This window comes from Bos indicus x Bos taurus, chromosome 16 (genome assembly GCF_003369695.1).
Source record: "Bos indicus x Bos taurus breed Angus x Brahman F1 hybrid chromosome 16, Bos_hybrid_MaternalHap_v2.0, whole genome shotgun sequence".
In the NCBI taxonomy this organism is placed as follows: Eukaryota; Metazoa; Chordata; class Mammalia; order Artiodactyla; family Bovidae; genus Bos; species Bos indicus x Bos taurus.
Genome location: NC_040091.1, coordinates 75,776,261 through 75,795,081, shown reverse-complemented (window position 1 = coordinate 75,795,081; position 18,821 = coordinate 75,776,261). Strand labels below are relative to the sequence as shown.

At 41.8% G+C, this 18,821-nt stretch overlaps 1 protein-coding gene across 7 annotated transcripts in view; it reads left to right on the top strand.

Moving 5' to 3' along the window:
- Positions 1-18,821, top strand: part of DENND1B (DENN domain containing 1B) — a 271,030-nt gene that overhangs the window by 211,331 nt on the left and 40,878 nt on the right. For 6 of the 7 annotated variants that reach the window (XM_027565776.1, XM_027565775.1, XM_027565777.1 and 3 more), the window contains 3 exons: positions 6,861-6,951; positions 16,495-16,535; positions 17,290-17,358. In XM_027565776.1, coding sequence (XP_027421577.1) covers positions 6,861-6,951; positions 16,495-16,535; positions 17,290-17,358 — 201 coding nt within the window. Of the gene's footprint in view, positions 1-6,860; positions 6,963-16,494; positions 16,536-17,289; positions 17,359-18,821 lie in introns of those variants that run through there. The other variant, XM_027565780.1, reaches the window with a different exon arrangement.

Genomic DNA, 18,821 nt, shown 5'->3' with positions numbered 1-18,821 from the left:
AGGCGAGGAGGGTGTGGGGACAGCAGTGCCGTCAGCTGGTCTGAGTTGTCCCCTAAGGAGGAGCATCGACAGGGACAGAGCGGGAGAAGACGTGGGGTCAGGAGGAGCACCCGAGTCTGTGGGCCGGGCGAGGAGCTGGCCTCCGCGGAGCCGACACGGCGTGCGGCTGGAGGAGAGCTGGTGCCTGGGGCGGGCAGAACGCCTCCTTCAGTTGCTTTAGGTTCTTTTTCTAAATCAGTGGGATTCGGCAGCAGGGTCATCAGCTGAAGAGAGGGGGAGGCAGTTGGACCTTTAAGGGGAGCAGAGATGCAGAGTAGATGGAGAGCGAGTGGGCTGGAGAGGAAAGGGGTTGCCCAGAGTGCTGTTGATATGTTAGGTTGTGAATTCAGGAGAGCACCGGCCTCACACCGGCTCAGTTCCTCCCTGGATCCCTGGGCCTCCGTGCGGGACTCCCGGGTGCTCGCTCCCCGCCAGCCTGCTCTGCCCTGTGTCGATGCCGGGAGCCCCGTTTCCTGGGTCCGCTTCCCTGCTTGACCCCAGGCCTGCTGCCTTCCTGCCTTCTAGCCTCGGCTCAGGTGTTGTCTTCATCGTGACGTCTGCCCTGGACCTCACTGTCCACACCTGAAAGCTCCTTGCCCCCAGCCCCGAGCTCCCCTGGCAGTTCTGTTCTATTTCCCACACTCATCCCCTTCTGACGTATTACGTCACTTATTGCGTTTATTATTTCATGCATTCTGCTCTGCGCCCTGCCATGCCATCCCCCAACACTAGATACTTAAATCTTATGAAGGCTTGAATCTTTGTCTGTTTCACTCATTTCTGGTCTTCACACGTCTAAAAGAGAACCCAACATATGGTAAATACTCAATTAAAAGTTTATTGAATGAATGAATGAGTTCATGGTCTGGTGGTCAAGAAGTTCAAAGGACTTAATCCTGTTGCAAATTATTTCATGTCTGTTGATGTATTTTAGAAGGACTGTTGTTCCATTGAGTTACTGGTTCTAATGATAAATTGCACTGAGTGGTAAATTTTATACCCTTCAGAGTGTTTTTCTATTCCTTGTACCATGGTGGTCTAATTTAATACACTTCAGTCATGTGATTACCCAGTCCTTGAAATGGAATAAAAATAATAGTTTATTTCTGTCCCTTTACATACTTCATTCTCTTGGTTTAGCTTTAAGCTGACCTGCCTTATTCCTACTTATTGCAGTCTGTGTTTATATATAGCTGCGAACTGAAGGCCTGGCATTTAGCACATGGCTGTAAGTATCTGATGATTTAATTTATTGTAGTACTTCAGTGTGGTTCTCACTAACCCGTCAAGGTTTACTGAGCCTGTGTAAGAAGAAATATTTAAATTAGACAACTTATTTTTTTTAACCCCAAAGTATTATATAGAAAGGAAATGTTAAAGATCCATAAGAAATTAATATGTTTTAAAAGTAAATTTTTTTACTGTATTTAAATTTTTACTTAAATTTCTAAAGATTTCTGATTTATTAAAAATTATTTTTCTCTAGCTCTCAAGACTTTATTCGTTATCTTTGTGCTCAAAAAGGGTTTCTAATAAGTAAATTTTTGAGACATAGTCATTAAGGGGATGGCAGAGGATGAGATGGTTAGATGGCATCACCGACTCAGTGGACATGAATTTAAGCAAACTCTGGGAGCCAGTGGAGGACAGAGGAGGCTGGTGCACTGCAGTCCATGGGGTCATAATGAGTTGGACTTAGCAACTGAACAACATTTTTCTTCAGGCGAAGGAGTGTCAGTCAGTTCAGCCGCTCAGTCATGTCTGACTCTTTGCGATCCCATGGACTTCAGCACGCCAGGCTTCCCTGTCCACCACCAACTCCTGGAGCTTGCTCAAACTCATGTCCATAGAGTCAGTGATGCCATCCAACCATCTCATCCTCTGTCGTCCCCTTCTCCTCCCCCTTCAATTTTTCCCAGCATCAGGGTCTTTTCAAATGAGTCAGTTCTTTGCATCAGATGGCCAAAGTATTGGAGCTTCAACTTCAGCATCAGTCCTTCCAATGAATATTCAGGACTGATTTCCTTTAGGACAGACTGGTTGGATCTCCTTGCAGTCTAAGGGTCTCCAAGAGTCTCCAACACCACAGTTCAAAAGCATCAGTTCTTCAGCACTCAGCTTTCTTCACAGTCCAACTCTAACATCCATACATGACTACTGGAAAAACCATAGCTTTGACTAGATGGACCTTTGTTGGCAAAGTAATGGTCTCTGCCTTTTAATATGCTGTCTAGGTTGGCCATAGCTTTTCTTCCAAGGACCAAGTATCTTTTAATTTCATGGCTGCAGTCACCATCTGCAGTGATTTTGGAGCCCCCCCGAAAATAAAGTCTCTCACTGTTTCCATTGTTTGCCCATCTATTTGCCATGAAGTGATGGGGCCAGATGCCATGATCTCAGTTTTCTGAATGTTGAGTTTTAAGCCCACCTTTTCGCTGCCCTCTTTCACTTTCATCAGGAGCTCTTGCGGGTGTGCACATCTGTGTGCTGGGTTGCACGTGTGCCCCTGCTGCTTTGCTTCAGGGACCAGACTGCCACTTGGGCACTGAAGTCAGTGCTCCCCACCCCTCGTTTGGCCTCCTCTCCTCAGGACAACCTTCTTACGAGCTTTTAACTGAAAAATCACATACTTCTCTTAAAATGATAGAAGAATCTTGAAATTTAATCACTGTCATCCTCAGAGATTTGATGGATTGATTGCAATTAAATATTTATGGGACATATGTCTGAAGCACTGCAGTCATTAGAACACAGATTAGTAGCGCAGCTTGTTTTGGATTTGGGGACTAAATGCCAGAAATGGGCTGAGTAGTGAAGTTATCAAAGTATTAAGAGAAACACATACTTTGTCTCTCAGAGGAAAGATACATTCCCGGTGGTCCACTGGCCTACCATTAAAGTTTAACCTGTGAATCTGATCAGAACATATTTTTTATGTTTTTTGTGAAGAAGCTTGCCATCCAAGTGTGTCCTTCATGTTTTATTGTACTCTTACAGCGTTCATCTTGATTGTGTTTCAGAAGTTGGATGGTGCAAGTTCATTTCCCTTAGACAATCGTGCAAACTGAAGTGCATTTACAGCAACGCGTAGTTTCTTTGGATTCACTCGATCTCCTATTCAGATAGTTACTTGAAGATAAAGACACTTCAGAAAACCTTAGTGATGTCAGTATCAAAAAGAGGCAGCAGGAAGCAGTTTTGCTGCCTAATTACACTTATCTTGTAACCTGTTACACCCTCTCAAGATCACATCCTAAGGATTAACCAGATCCACTTCTGGTAATTGTTGATGACTTAGAGGGGATGATGTTATTGATTTTAAGGAATGCATTTATTCTTATTAAATACATCTCATCTGTTTTTCATAATTAAATTCTGGAATCAGTTCTGTGGATCAGGCCTGTGAACTTTTCTGAGATTTCCGGCTACGGTTTTTAAGTTTTGGGAGGTGGTTGCGCATGTTTAGTTCCAGTTTTAATTTTTCCTTTTGGAGTAAAAAGCGAAATATTAAGATTTACGTAAAAAGCCTCATCTTAAAGCATACTCATGCACTCTTTTAAAAACCTCCTTGCAACCTAATTTTATCTTATATCTGAAGTACCTCCATTGTTATTTACAGTTTTACTTGTTATTACTTGCCATTCTTAGCTAATTCTTCCAAAATGTATGTCTTGAATACATTTGCTAAGCGATATGTGTTGTGTAGCCTCTGCTTTTCCTGCAAGTAATGCTGTTTAGTTCAGAATTACCTCTCTGTCTACAGCAGTAGCTACTGTTTTCACCTACTATGAACCGCTCCAGTTATAAGAGTGGTGTGACCATGAACCAACCCCACTTGGGAAAATAAAAAAAAGCTGTTATTGAATCAAAAATATAAAAAGGAGTTTAGAGAACTGTTAGGTTCAGCATTCCTCTCCCTTAATATCTCTTCTCAGTTATTCCTGGGGGTCTGCGTTGGTGTATGTGTGTGTGTGTGTAATGTGTATGTGTGTGTGTGCACACAATCAACCTTTTAAGAACATTTTCGTTAAGTGTGTATGTTGATAAGTGTCAGTCACTGAGATGATTGTTTGCAAAGTCAGTGATAACATGGGGCGTTTTACCAAGTGGTGCATTTCTATTAGCTCAAATCACTAGTTTAGTAACACAAAGTAATTAGTCATGCTCAAAAATGCATCATCAGTAAATAGTTTTGAGATTTATCTCTTTCTAGACTTGAACTGTTCCACTCAAACTAAAATGAATGGATTATTTCCAGTAAACACAAAAATGAAAACCTTTTAAACAGTCTTGTAGTCTTAATCTTTTAAGGCAAATTAAGTCCTTTAAAAGGATGTCTTAGTTTGTTCCACTTGTCAGTAATGTATTACTTTAAATTTATCATTGTGCTTCACCTTATTTTTTCAAAATCCGTCACATTAGATCACTTTAGTTTGATTTATCATACTGTGTTGAAAATGTGCGTAAGTCAAATTCTGCAGGCGTTTTAAACTACATTAGTTTCAAATTAACTGTTTATTGTAGGTAGTAGCAAAGACACCCAGGATTGTAAGTTAACTGCCTTTTAGCACAAGATGAAATGAGTAATTCCACACATTATAGCTATTTAACTCTTAAACCACGTGAAGCGTGTGCCCTTTAGGATCATTTCTGTGTGTTCCGTCCCTCGGTAAGCATCTATTTCCACTTACGTGTTGGGCGTTAAAGCTGCCTCTACCAAGGGGCTGTGGTCCCTTCTCAGGAAGTGCAGGAGTTTGCGACAGGAAGGGTGGAGGTGGTGGGGAAAGTGGACTTGAGTATTGAACGTTCACTCTTTGCCTGCACCACGGGCACTAAATGTGATCGTTTAAATTTTTAAGAGAATAGTTGATACACAGCGTTGTTAGTTTCTGGTGTACAGCACAGCAGTTCAGTCATGTATCTACTCTTTTTCAGATTCTTTTTCCTCATAGGTTATTACACAATGTTGAGTAGAGTTCCCCGTGCTATACAGTAGGTCCTTGTTTATTTATGTCATGTATAATAGTGTGTATCTGTTAATCCCAAATTCCTGATTTATCCCTCACCTTTCCCCTTTGGTAACTAACTCTCACAAAACCCCATCAGATGTTTCTGTGTTGTTACTCCCATTTTACAGAAGGGGAGACGGTCTCAGAGACGGCAGGCTACCCGAGATCATAAAGCTAACGATGGCAGTGAGAGGCAACCTCTCAAATGCCAGACTCCACGTTCACATTTGTTTGTAGTCTCGGTACCTCCTCCGCGCCAAGCATAATGCGGGTGTTAAAATGGGCCATCTACAGGCCCTGCTCTCAGTTCTCATTTTTATGAGAGCAGCTCATACTCTTGGCAAAAATGCCATGGCCGTGTCTTTTTAGGTTATGTCCCTTTAAACTCATTTTACCACGTTTTTGGCCAAAACCATTCTACGGTAAAAAGGCAGTTAAACGTCATTTTGCACAGGAACCTTTTGGTTCATTGGCCATTCTTTCCTAATTTGGGTCTGTAAGAGATTTCTGTCTCAGCATCTTAACTGCCAACACGTGGTTAGTGGCTTCCAGTTTCTGCCGGGGAATGACACCGACCTCACCCCTCCTCTCGGTTAGTTTTGTCCTTTAACCATTTAACCAGAAAACCAGGGCAGACCATGAGAAGGTTTTAGAAGTCAAGGTCTCTTATTTATCTAAACTTTAAATTTATAGGGTGAAAAAATCATGGCCAGGATTAATTAATTCTCTTAAGATGAAGAGGAACCTCTTACGTTAATCCTCAGTCTCAAGTCTGTTCTTCAGACATCACTGAAGACTTCCTTATGTCAGCCTTTGGCTCTCATGCAACGGAGCCTTAAGGACAATTCACCATCATCATGAGTGGGGAAACCACAAAACATTTATAAGATTTTTCATAATCTAAGAAACACACATGTCTGGTGCCACAGACCAACAATATAAAACTAACCAAGTGCCAGTGATACACGCGTGTGTAAAACGTGTCACTGGTTTATGCCTGGAGCCGGTCAACAAGACGATCCCTTAAGGATATTTTCCGAAACCCCGGGATTCTGCTTTGCTGTGTGTGTAGGAGCAGGGTGGAAACGGGGCAGAGCAGATGGTGGGCTGTGTTTTGAAGAGGATCTCTGGGTACTTTTGGTAGCTTCGAGTTCCCACCCCCATCTCTCCTTTCAGAATGCCGAAAAATATTGTTTAAGGTAACCTCCTGTAAGTCAACAGGAATTTACTTTGAATTTTATTCATATTTGTAACCACAGTTTTGATCATTTGGTCAACACATTTGCTGGGAATTGTGAAGGTATATTTGTTGTATTATTAGGTGGTTAGACCTATCTGGTGCTCTTACCCTTTAGGACTAGTAGTTCAGATCTGGAGTGTTTTATTTTACTGGATAAAGTTAATATCAACTTCAAAATAGTAACATCTAACATTTCTTGGATGCTTACGTAACCATAATAAACCTGTGTTAATTTAATGTGCGCAGCCGTGTCCTGAAGCAAATACTGAGAACACTGAGGCCTGGGGGTGGATTCAGCTCCCCCAGGCCAAGGTTGGGCTGGCAGCAAGCCTTGTGCAGACCCTCCCAGGGGCTGTGGTCTTTGTGTCCACACTGTTTTATTTACTGATGGGGTCTGTCTAACCAGCTTCTGTTCATGGTCCACCTGCTGTCTCAGTGGTCTGCGTTTTCTTGTTGTATATCTGTGTTTATACACATGTAACGTGAGTGTCTGCTAGTACTTTTGGTGTAAGTAAAAGTCTAATCTTATGAAGTAAATGACAGTTAACATATTTGACATGTTTTAATTTCAGTTTATCGATGGTCGACTGGCAAAACTAAATGCAGGAAAGGGTTTCTCTGATGCATTTGAAGAAGAGATCACTTCCGGTGGCTTTTGTGGAGGTAAAGACTAGCTCCAGTGTGGCTGTCCATTTTCTGAATAACAATTATCTATGGTTTTTGCACCTATGGCACATATGTCTACTATGTAAACTACCATTTTCTCGTAAATACCTGATGCCTTCAGTACATTAGTTTATCATATAAAGAACTCTAGTGTTGACTTACTTTGCCTGATATGTTATGCTCGGCATTCAGATGGTCTCATGAGCTGGCAGTGGTTTGCTTGGATAGTCTCTTAATATGACTGGAAAAAAATGTCACAGAAATGCAGTTAGTTTGTTCCTCCTGACTAATTTTCTCTGCTAGAGAAATACTACTGATATCTATCAATACTACTTGAGTAAGAATTAGGGAATTGAGATTGTGGTGCACGTAGTAGCTTTTAACATAATCCAGAAAGACAGGTCTGAACATGACAACTGCTGCTGCATTTTTAAGTAAGAGTGTCTTTATAGAAGTCTACCTTTTTTCTTTTTTTTGCTTTGCAGGCCCCTGCAGCATTTAGGAACAGACTTTTTAGTTTACTGTCCCACGTTCTTACCCTTGTCTGGGCGATAAGTGCTCACTTAAAGATGTGGGAGGAGGCATCTCATTTTGCATGTGTGACACACATTAGTGACATCCCACTTTTATTTAATATAATTAACTGTAATATAATTTAGCAGTTACATTGTTTGAAATGTCAGTAATTGAAACTGTGTTGTAGTATCTAGGAAATGAATGACTTAGGAACGGGTACTCAGTCCGTGGCACCTAGTCCTCACTCTAGACTTGATGATCCAGCACCTAGCCCTGACTCTGCACTTGATCTGGCACTTAGTCCTGACTCTGCACTTGATGATCTGGCACCTAGTCCTGACTCTGCACTTGATCTGGCACCTAGCCCTGACTCTGCACGTGATGATCCCGTACTTAGTCCTCACTCTATACTTGATGATCCGGCACCTAGCCCTGACTCTGCACTTGATGATCCGGTACCTAGTCCTGACTCTGTACTTGATGATCCGGCACCTTGTCTTGACTCTATACTTGATGATCCGGTACCTAGTCCTGACTCTATACTTGATGATCTGGCACCTAGTCCTGACTCTGCACTTAATCTGGTACCTAGTCCTGACTCTGCACTTGATGATCTGGCACCTAGTCCTGACTCTATACTTGATGATCCAGTACCTAGTCCTGACTCTATACTTGATGATCCGGCACCTAGTCCTGACTCTGCATTTGATGATCCGGCACCTAGTCCTGACTCTGTACTTGATGATCTGGCACTTAGTCCTGACTCTGCACTTGATGATATGGCACTTAGTCCTGACTCTGTACTTGATGATCTGGCACCTAGTCCTGACTCTGCACTTGATGATCTGGCATCTAGTCCTGACTCTGTACTTGATCCGGTACCTAGTCCTGACTCTATACTTGATGATCTGGCACTTAGTCCTGACTCTATACTTGATGATCTGGCACCTAGTCCTGACTCTGCACTTGATGATCCAGCACCTAGTCCTGACTCTGTACTTGATGATCCGGCACCTTGTCTTGACTCTATACTTGATGATCCGGTACCTAGTCCTGACTCTATACTTGATGATCTGGCACCTAGTCCTGATTCTGCACTTGATGATCTGGCATCTAGTCCTGACTCTGTACTTGATCCGGTACCTAGTCCTGACTCTGTACTTGATGATCTGGCACTTAGTCCTGACTCTATACTTGATGATCTGGCACCTAGTCCTGACTCTGCACTTGATGATCCAGCACCTAGTCCTGACTCTGTACTTGATGATCCGGCACCTTGTCTTGACTCTATACTTGATGATCCGGTACCTAGTCCTGACTCTATACTTGATGATCTGGCACCTAGTCCTGACTCTGCACTTGATGATCTGGCATCTAGTCCTGACTCTGTACTTGATCCGGTACCTAGTCCTGACTCTGTACTTGATGATCTGGCACTTAGTCCTGACTCTATACTTGATGATCTGGCACCTAGTCCTGACTCTGCACTTGATGATCCAGCACCTAGTCCTGACTCTGTACTTGATGATCCGGCACCTAGTCCTGACTCTGTACTTGATGATCCGGCACCTAGTCCTGACTCTGTACTTGATGATCTGGCACCTAGTCCTGACTCTGCACTGGATCTGGTACCTAGTCCTGACTCTGTACTTGATGATCTGGCACCTAGTCCTGACTCTGCACTTGATCCGGTACCTAATCCTGACTCTGTACTTGATGATCTGGCACCTAGTCCTGACTCTGCACTTGATCCGGTACCTAGTCCTGACTCTGTACTTGATGATCTGGCACTTAGTCCTGACTCTATACTTGATGATCTGGCACCTAGTCCTGACTCTATACTTGATGATCTGGCACCTAGTTCTGACTCTGCATTTGATGATCTGGCACCTAGTCCTGACTCTGTACTTGATCTGGTACCTAGTCCTGACTCTGTACTTGATGATCTGGCACTTAGTCCTGACTCTATACTTGATGATCTGGCACCTAGTCCTGACTCTGTACTTGATCCAGTACCTAGTCCTGACTCTGTACTTGATGATCTGGCACTTAGTCCTGACTCTATACTTGATGATATGGCACTTAGTCCTGACTCTGTACTTGATGATCTGGCACCTAGTCCTGACTCTGCACTTGATGATCTGGCATCTAGTCCTGACTCTGTACTTGATCCGGTACCTAGTCCTGACTCTGTACTTGATGATCTGGCACTTAGTCCTGACTCTATACTTGATGATCTGGCACCTAGTCCTGACTCTGCACTTGATGATCCAGCACCTAGTCCTGACTCTGTACTTGATCCAGCACCTAGTCCTGACTCTGTACTTGATCCGGTACCTAGTCCTGACTCTGTACTTGATGATCTGGCACCTAGTCCTGACTCTGTACTTGATGATCCGGCACCTAGTCCTGACTCTATACTTGATGATCCAGTACCTAGTCCTGACTCTGTACTTGATGATCTGGCACCTAGTCCTGACTCTGCACTTGATGATCTGGCATCTAGTCCTGACTCTGTACTTGATCCAGCACCTAGTCCTGACTCTGTACTTGATCCGGTACCTAGTCCTGACTCTGTACTTGATGATCTGGCACCTAGTCCTGACTCTGCACTTGATCCAGTACCTAATCCTGACTCTGTACTTGATGATCTGGCACCTAGTCCTGACTCTGCACTTGATCCGGTACCTAGTCCTGACTCTGTACTTGATGATCTGGCACGTAGTCCTGACTCTGCACTTGGTGATCTAGTACTTAGTCCTGACTCTGGCAGACAGTTTTGCTTGAAACCTTAAGAGTCCTCTTCATTCCTTCAGCCAGTATTTGCTGAGTGTTTCCTATGTACCAGACGCTGTTCTAGATTTGGGACGAAGTAAGTGAATAATCCCGTGTGTTCATTTTCACGGGGTGGTAATAGTGCTCCCCCCAACCTAGTTATCTATAGGTTTAATTCAGCGGGAAGGAAATCTTTAGTCTGTGTGTAAGTAAATAGTTGTTACAATTGAGAAATAAAAGGTGAAAAGACAAAGAATAATTAGTACTTACCTACAAATCTCCCCAAATTTAACTTTAATCTTAAATAAAATTTATTTTTTCACCTCCAAAATACAAAAACTGTTGAGATCGCTTTTCACTGAAAGAGGTACAGGTGATCTGAGTAGCTGTGGACCTCCCTCTGATGCAAGTAGGGTTACGTTTCACGGAACGCTTTCAGCTTGGGGAAAAACTTGGTTTCCTTGCCCTAGCAAGTGCGCTGAACGTGCGTCCTTCGGAAGCCCCTTGCTTTCCTCAGCTCACGGCAGAAAATTTAGCCTCAGTGGAACTTTTGTGTTAAAATAAGGCTTTCTTACTTTTCACCTCAGACAAGCAGAATATTGTCAGCTCGTGGACAAATTGCTTGCGGCAGCTCCTGAGTGTTTATATAACTGCGATCTCATTATCGTTCCGACCCGTGGGGCTGGTATCCTGTATGGAATTGGGGATGACACTGTGGGACAGTAATGGGGTGGAACTGAGATCCTTTTGTGTAGTAAATTCTGTAGTCTTCACCCTTGGTCTGCAGACCTCAGTAACAGAGGAGAGTGTAGGTGGCTTTTATGGTGGGAGGAGGGTCACCAAATTTTTTCATGAAAGGTCCTACTGTTTAAAGAAGAATAGAAGAATATTTATCACCAGTTAGCCGCTGATTTAGAGACTGCTGCACTTTCAGTACAACTTAATGCCAGCCACTTTGTTGTTCTTTCTTAAAATGAAAAAAGGTTTTGAACACTTTTTTTTACTTTTGGGGAGCCAGTACTGATCCAAAAGAAAGCATTCATTTCAGTAAGTTTGGGGCTTCCCAGTGGCTAGTGGTAAAGAATCTACTTGTAATGCAGGAGACCGGGATTCGATCTCTGGGTCAGGAAGATTACACTGGAGAAGAAAATAGCAACTCACTCCAGTATTCTTGCCTGGAGAATCCCATAGACAGAGGAGCCTGGCGGGCTACAGTCCATGGGGTCACAAAGAGTCAGACAGGACTGAGCGAGTAAAAATCAACAGCAGCATTTCAGTAGGTGTAGCAAGAAAGTACATTGAAAAAATTATGCCTGGTGATCGTGTGATTTTCTAATTGTTACATTTTAAGTTGTTATCTTAGAGAGACTGAGACAGTCATCTTAGAAGAAAATAAAGCAAAATCATTAAGATTTGAATAGACTAATAATCTAATAAAAATTAGCAGTGTTCTTACTAATGAGATATATGTGTATATAAGGGTCCAAAAAATAGTTCCTAGAAGTCAGCTGAAACATTTTTTATCTGGACTACTCTTGTGAGAAAGAATAGGTCTGAGATACTGAACTGTTCTTCAAAAAGTAAACTGTTGTAGCTTTTTCATTTCTCTCCTAGTTACAATGGAAATGATGATTAATGTTCATGCTTCCTGAATTAGTATGCGGCAGAAGCTCTTCTAAGAGCTCTCCAAATATTATCTCACTTAACCCTCCCAGCGCCCAGGAGGGACTCTGAGCATCCTTATTTTAGTGAGGGCACCCACCTCGGTAACTTGCCCAAGGTCACACGTGACTGCCTGGCTTCAAAGCTCTCGCTTTAATAACTATGATATATGCCTTCTTATGATAAGAGATCGTTTTAATTAGAAGGCCTTTAGTAAACAAGAGCAGTACTCAGGGCTTCTCTGCTCTGATGGATAAAAGCAAAATTCCTGTCTCTTTTGATTATCCTTTGAAGATTTTATATATATATATATATCCCTCAGGAAGATCACTACAGGAGAAATCAACAGTCACTGGAGTTGAAGGAATCATTATGTTTCTCTAAGCAAAAACAACTGAGAAACTTTAGACAAGCCTCTCATTCCCACCCCCACCCCCCCCGGGCCGTTAATGTGGCAGTTTACGCGCTGTTTTTGGTGCTGCGTGCGTGCTCCTGATAGCGTGAATACGAGTATGGTGGAGCCCTGTCGTCACTGTGGCTCTGGCTGGAAACACAGAGCAGGCCGGCCCCACACAGAACTCGTCCGCTCATGTTGAATCTAGAACTGTGGTTAAGGGCCATGAACGCAGGGAGTTTTCCAAAACTGTTCTCTGTCTCGGTGAACCCCGGCCTGGTCAGGACTGTTTAGGAAATCCATGTTACTCCTGGTGCCTTTCGTGGGACCCATCTTCTCCTGAGAAGAAAGGAAAGAGGATATTCAGAAATATGTAAAGAGAAGAATGTCATGGGGTTAAAAGGACGAAGGAGCCATTAGATCAACACAAATAACAATCTGTGAAAAGCAGCTAAGGAATATTGAGTCAAGAACATGTTTATTTTTCCCCCCATAATTTTTTAAATTGATTTACGATGTTGTATTCATTTCAAGTGTATAACATAGTAATTCTGTATTTTTATAGATTATACTCCATTTAAAGTTATTATTAGCGAATTCATTGGCAGCCTAGTTAGGACTCTGCCTTTTCACTGCCAGGGTCATGGGCTTCATCCCTAGTTTGGGAACTAAGATCCCACAAGCTTCGCTGCTTGGCCAAAAAAAAACCCACCACTGTACGCTTTCGGGGCTTCCCTGGTGGTTCAGACGGTAAAGAATCCACCTACAATGCAAGGAATCCAGGTTCCATCCCAGGTTTGGGAAGATGCCCTGGAGAAGGGAATGGCAACCATTCCATTATTCTTGCCTGGAGAATTCCATGGAGAGGGGAGCCTGGCGGGCTACAGTCCAAAGACTCTTTGGGGTCACAAAGAGTCAGACACGACTTAGCAACTAATGCTTTCACACTTTCGAAGTTACTGTAAGATATTGGCTGTACAGTATGCTGCACTGTGTTTTATACCTAATAGTTTGGTCCTCTATTTTTTTTTTTTTAATAAATGAAAAAATAGATACTAAAAATCCATACCTCGTTTTCTAAACTTTAAAAAGTAGACGCATTTTCAGGTTGATTTTATATGGAGTGTGCGGTTACTCTCCGCATCAATAGCATTTGTTTCTTCATTAGTTCCCCAGCAGAGTCTGGTCAGTCTTGTGTTTATTTAATCCTGTTTCTTTCTTTACTGACTGGCAACCAAAGGAATCTGAAGGGGTGGTAGTAATCATTAGTTTCAGTGGCGTTTTTCTGGCCTCACTGAACAATTTAGACCAATTTACATTTTTTGATAAGTAACAACAGATTACTGGAATTAAGCAAATACATTTGAAAATAAAGACTTTGCACAAGTGAGAAACCAAGATATTTTGTCCTTGAATGTGAGAAAATCACTTGTTTGATTAACAAGAACAATGTTAAGAATTTCCTCAATCATGCTTACTATTTCCACAATCCATTTACTTTAAAAGAAAGACTAAGGTTTTGTGTGTGTGTGTGTGTGTGTTTCCTGGCATTCAGATTTATTTTTTGAGAAGAAAATTAGCCTTTTAAAACACACATTATCAGAGAATAATGTGCTTATCTCATAAATTTTATGGAAATAGGTGTCTTCAGTCTTAAAAGCTCTAGAATTGAGAGACAATTAGCCTTTTAAAATATTTTTTGATAGGAATCTACCTAAATTGTACCGCCTGTTTTTCTGTTACCTTAAGCTGTGTATTTAGGGACTTCCTGTTTGCCTGGAACCCCGTGATCACACGTCATTACTGAGTGGTTCTCTATCTCAGCCATTTCCCCTCAAGGCGGCCGCCCCCTGCCCTTTCTAACGTAGCCTCTTCGGAAGTGACGCGGAGGAAAGCTCTGTATGATTCACCTTATATTTTATTTAGCAATCCTGAAAGCTGAGGGACTGATGAACTGAGAGTAAATACTAAGATTCTTCCCCAGTTGCCGTCTCTGTGAGCATGGGCAGAGTATCACCTCAGAGCCCCAGTGTCCCCTCGGGCGGGCCGTCTGTCCCGTGACCGGCGGCGGGGTGCTGCCGCGTGCCGGGCTCACGCCTGGCTCACGCCTCACGTCGCAGCTGCCGGGCGACAGACCGGTCCCAGCGCTCGGTTCCCCAGGGCAGGCTGGCCTGACCCGCTGGCCGCCAAGCCCCCTGCCCTCTCATCCACCTGCTTTGCCTGTTTCTTAGTAGAAGGGTGCGACTCAAGAGGCATAACGTAGGTAAAAACACTTAACAACCTATGAAGAGCTGAAGAGGAGCTCCTTTGATTCCTCACGACTGTTCCTCTAGACACTGACCTTTCTGTGACTACTCTCAAGTTTTATGATGGTTATTTTCTTTGTGGTTCAGAGGTTTAAAAATATGTTTTCTGGAGTCACATGTGTTCCAGGATGCTAAATAGTTATCACAGAGTAGTTGGTGTTTTTCTTTCCATTTTCTTAAATTCATTTTGGGAAATGAAATAAAACACTTTCCAGAATACCACGAATAATAACCAAATTATAAATATGTGATTTCTTTCTTTTTTTTTTAATTTAATTTTATTTTTAAACTTTACATAATTGTATTAGTTTTGCCAAATATCAAAATGAATCTGCCACAGGTATACATGTGTTCCCCATCCTGAACCCTCCTCCCTCCTCCCTCCCCATACCATCCCTAGAGAAGTAAAAAGTACATGAACTGATGAGAACTTTGAATAGAGAAGTAAACCTGTATGAATAATCTGGATAAAGACATAATGTTTATTTTATGTTGTTGATAGAATCTCCTTGAGATATAAATGAATAGAATAACTGGGATTTTTTTTTTCATCGTTTTACAAGAGAAAGGTTAAAAATTTTTTGGTAAGGCCGCATACCATCTGAAACTCATGCCCTTTAAGCACTGAAGGTTGTTTTTATATGGTCTATTTTAGATAGATACATTTTGCTATAATCATTTCACAAGGCTAGGAAAGTATTATTTCCCCCATGTTTATTCTTCCAGGAAGGCTGCAGTGCAGTGCCGTGCCTTTTCTGAAAGAAGAGAGTAAGAGACATTTTTCAGAATAGGAGTTGTTTCTTGGTATTTCTTTGAAATTAGGGAGAAATGTTAAGTTCAAGAGTGGATCCAGAGCTGGATGTTTTTGGCCTGATGCTGGTTAGGGATGCAAAGGTATCTGCTGGAAAGGTACTCGGCCTAAGGACCCTCTGCCTCTGTGTTACAACAGTGAGGGACGTGTTTGTTAAGAAGCCACAACCACACACGGGAGAACAGTCTGCTTCAGGCTCCTTTCTACCGGGTGGTCAGTCTGAGTAGCCTTTGGGACTTTGTTTCTTCTTGTGGGAATACTTAAGGTTTAAACAACCAGGAAGGTAGAGGAAATCTGACTGAAGTCAGTTGATACAAACGTTACTTTAGACTAGTTCTGTGGCCTTTTTTTGCCTTCTTATATCATCTTATTGATTAAATGAATTAGCATATTTGGAGCCAAATATATATGGTTGCTGGTTTTACTGGACTGGTCATGCCTGCATTTGAACTTTCTAATAGCCATGAGGAGCTGCTGCCATATCTCCCTGGGGTAGTGCCTTTCCAGTTTGGATTTACAACTAGACAGTATTTTCTGCAGTATTCTGCAGGTTAATTGCAATAAAGTAAAATTTGCTATCAGTTAATACCAATGTCTAACAACCATAGAAGAATCTTTCTCGTCCTCAAGATTCTTTCCATTGCTAAATTTCCTTCTGGTTTTTTCCTCTCCTTATGTACTTTAAATATTGTTTTAAGATAACCCTAGTTGTGTAAAAGAGCCAAACTTTTACAAAATGCCATAAATACTGAAAAATCATTTTAGGAATTTTGGATTTCAAAAGGTTATTTTTTTCCCCTCTAAAAGTAGTAGTACAATGAAAGAATACTTTAACATATTATCTTCTTATGTGAGTAAAGAAAAAGTATCTATTCTTAAAAATGCTAGTTACTATGTTCCTAAGAATTAGAGCATTTATTATTAATAGTTCTTACAATGAATTGCTTCTTTTACAACATTGCAGATAAATAAAATTTGCCTGCTAAAATCTTGGAAACACTAGTTCTTGGTGAAGTTTGGTTTATGGATTTATTTTTGATCAGATATTCCTGAAATCTTATTTTTATGTATTCCAGGGAACTCGAAGTCATACCAGCAATGGGTGCATACAGTCAAGGTAATAATAAACCTTCACAGTTTCTTTTTTTTTTCCTCTTTAATGATAAGTAAAAATGTTCAGTTCAGGTCTGCTGTTTATATATGCTGTTTATGGGCAATATTTTAAAGGTTTCTATATTTTCTCACACTTTAAACATTTTTATGCTTATAGTTTGTTGGTATTTATAAAGAAAATTTTTAAATGGAAAGCTTTTGTCTTTCTATTTTTCAAGATAAATGGCTTGATTTGAAAATCGTGATTTTGCTGTCACCTTATAATATATCCCAAAAGATGAAGTTAGATGGAGTGGTAGGGCTTGATGGGAATTTTATCATTTCTGGTAATGTGCTTTTGTTAACGTGGTGTTTTTAAAACATAACTCTCTTGCGCAGATTGAGACTTTATTGCCGAACACTAAAACATTTCAGAAACAGTTGATTGTATTTATTTTTTATTAAGCTTTATACACACACACACACACACACACACACACATATATATATATACTGGTCACATTGCCTACGTCTGCCTAAACCACAAAGATGAAAGGATTGTGTTCCATCAATTAAAAGAATAGAGGAGAATTTTTACGTTTTGTATGGAGTTACTATAGCATGTATAAAAGCTTGAAAACATTTAACATGACATAATTATGTAGGTCTTTCTTTAAGCTGTGAGAAAAGCTGTTAATTCTATATTACCAATAATGCTTTGTTTTCAGGACAGTCGGGCCCCAGATTTTTAGGAACATGTTTCTGTTTTTCCTTTGCAGAAAGGAGGTGCACTGTTCAACACAGCAATGACCAAAGCAAGCCCTGCTGTACGAACAGCATATAAATTTGTAAGTTCTCTTTTGATGTTTAAGAATTCTGTTGATAAAATTTTATAACATTTTCTTAGATGATACGCACTTAAATCTAGAATATTTTCTGGTTTCCTTTAAATAAATTTAGAGTTAGTATTGACCAAAGCAAACTCAATTATTAAAATTGTATCATTGTCTAGGCAGGGCGTTTGTTTCAGATAAGTTAAAAATGCTTTTTATTTAAAAGCTATCCGCAAAATTGTGCCCTCAGATTGAAACAGTCCACAATGAAGTGACAGTTTAAAAGATTTGATTCTTTTATATAACAACGTACTTTAAATTCTCATTGTGTACTTGAGGCTTAACTAGAAACAATTTTTTAAAAATATGACAAGTCCTCTTGCCTCAAAGGTCCCTTGACTTTCCAAAGTTAAAACTCCCTATTGATACCCCATGGCTTATAGTAAAATAATAACACCACCAGGAGCTACCATAGCAAGTAAATAATGAATAAAATGGAAGTCTCTCTGCTCTGATTGCTGAGACCTTTCAGACCTGGCCCCTCCTATCCTGTTATTTCCCTGAAGCCCCCAGCCCTGGTGTCTCCAGGTCTGAGATCCTTCTCGTTCCATGGGTGCAGGACGTTCTCTGCTGTGTCTTCATCCTTCACAACCCTTCCCTGCTGCCCGGGACGTCCTTTCCTTGGCTTCTGTCCACCTACTAAATCATCCTACAGGTTTATTTTAGATTAGGCATTCAGTTCAGTTCAGTTGCTCAGTCGTGTCCGACTCTTTGTGACCGCATAAACTGCAGCACGCCAGGCCTCCCTGTCCATCACCAACTCCTGGAGTTCACTCAGACTCATGTGCATCGAGTCGGTGATGCCATCCAGCCATCTCATCCTCTGTCGTCCCCTTCTCCTCCTGCCCCCAATCCCTCCCAGCATTAGCGTCTTTTAGTTCTCATCAAAAAAGTCCCTCAGCCCCACCACAAGGCTTCTCTGCCTTTTCTGTGCTCCATGGGGCCTGTGGGCCTCCCTCTGTTTGGGCACTTGTATCTGTGCCTCTGTCTCTGTAGGAGATTCTTAGGAGCTGATTGGGATTCAGGAAAACTTGCTTTGCGACTCCATGGACTGCAGCCCGCCAGGCTCGTCTGCCCATGGGATTTCCCAGGCAAGAATGCTGGAGTGGGTTGCCATTTCCTTCAGGGGATCTTCCCAACCCAGGGATCAAACCTGGGTCTCCTGCATCATTGCAGGGATTTCTTAAAGTCCAAACGTTTGCCCAAAAATATCCCGCTGCTGTGACACGCTTTCTCTTTTCCTTCCCCATTTGTCAGGCCAGGTTATGGCTAGGCAATGGCCATCTGGTGGTCTCTGGTGTTTTTAATAGCCTCAGAGGCAGAGTAGGCTAACTGCTAGCCTTTGGATGATCCCTGTGCAAACAGACTGATGTTTTCCCCACCTCATTCAGGTGTAATAGTGGGTAGAATGGGTCCCT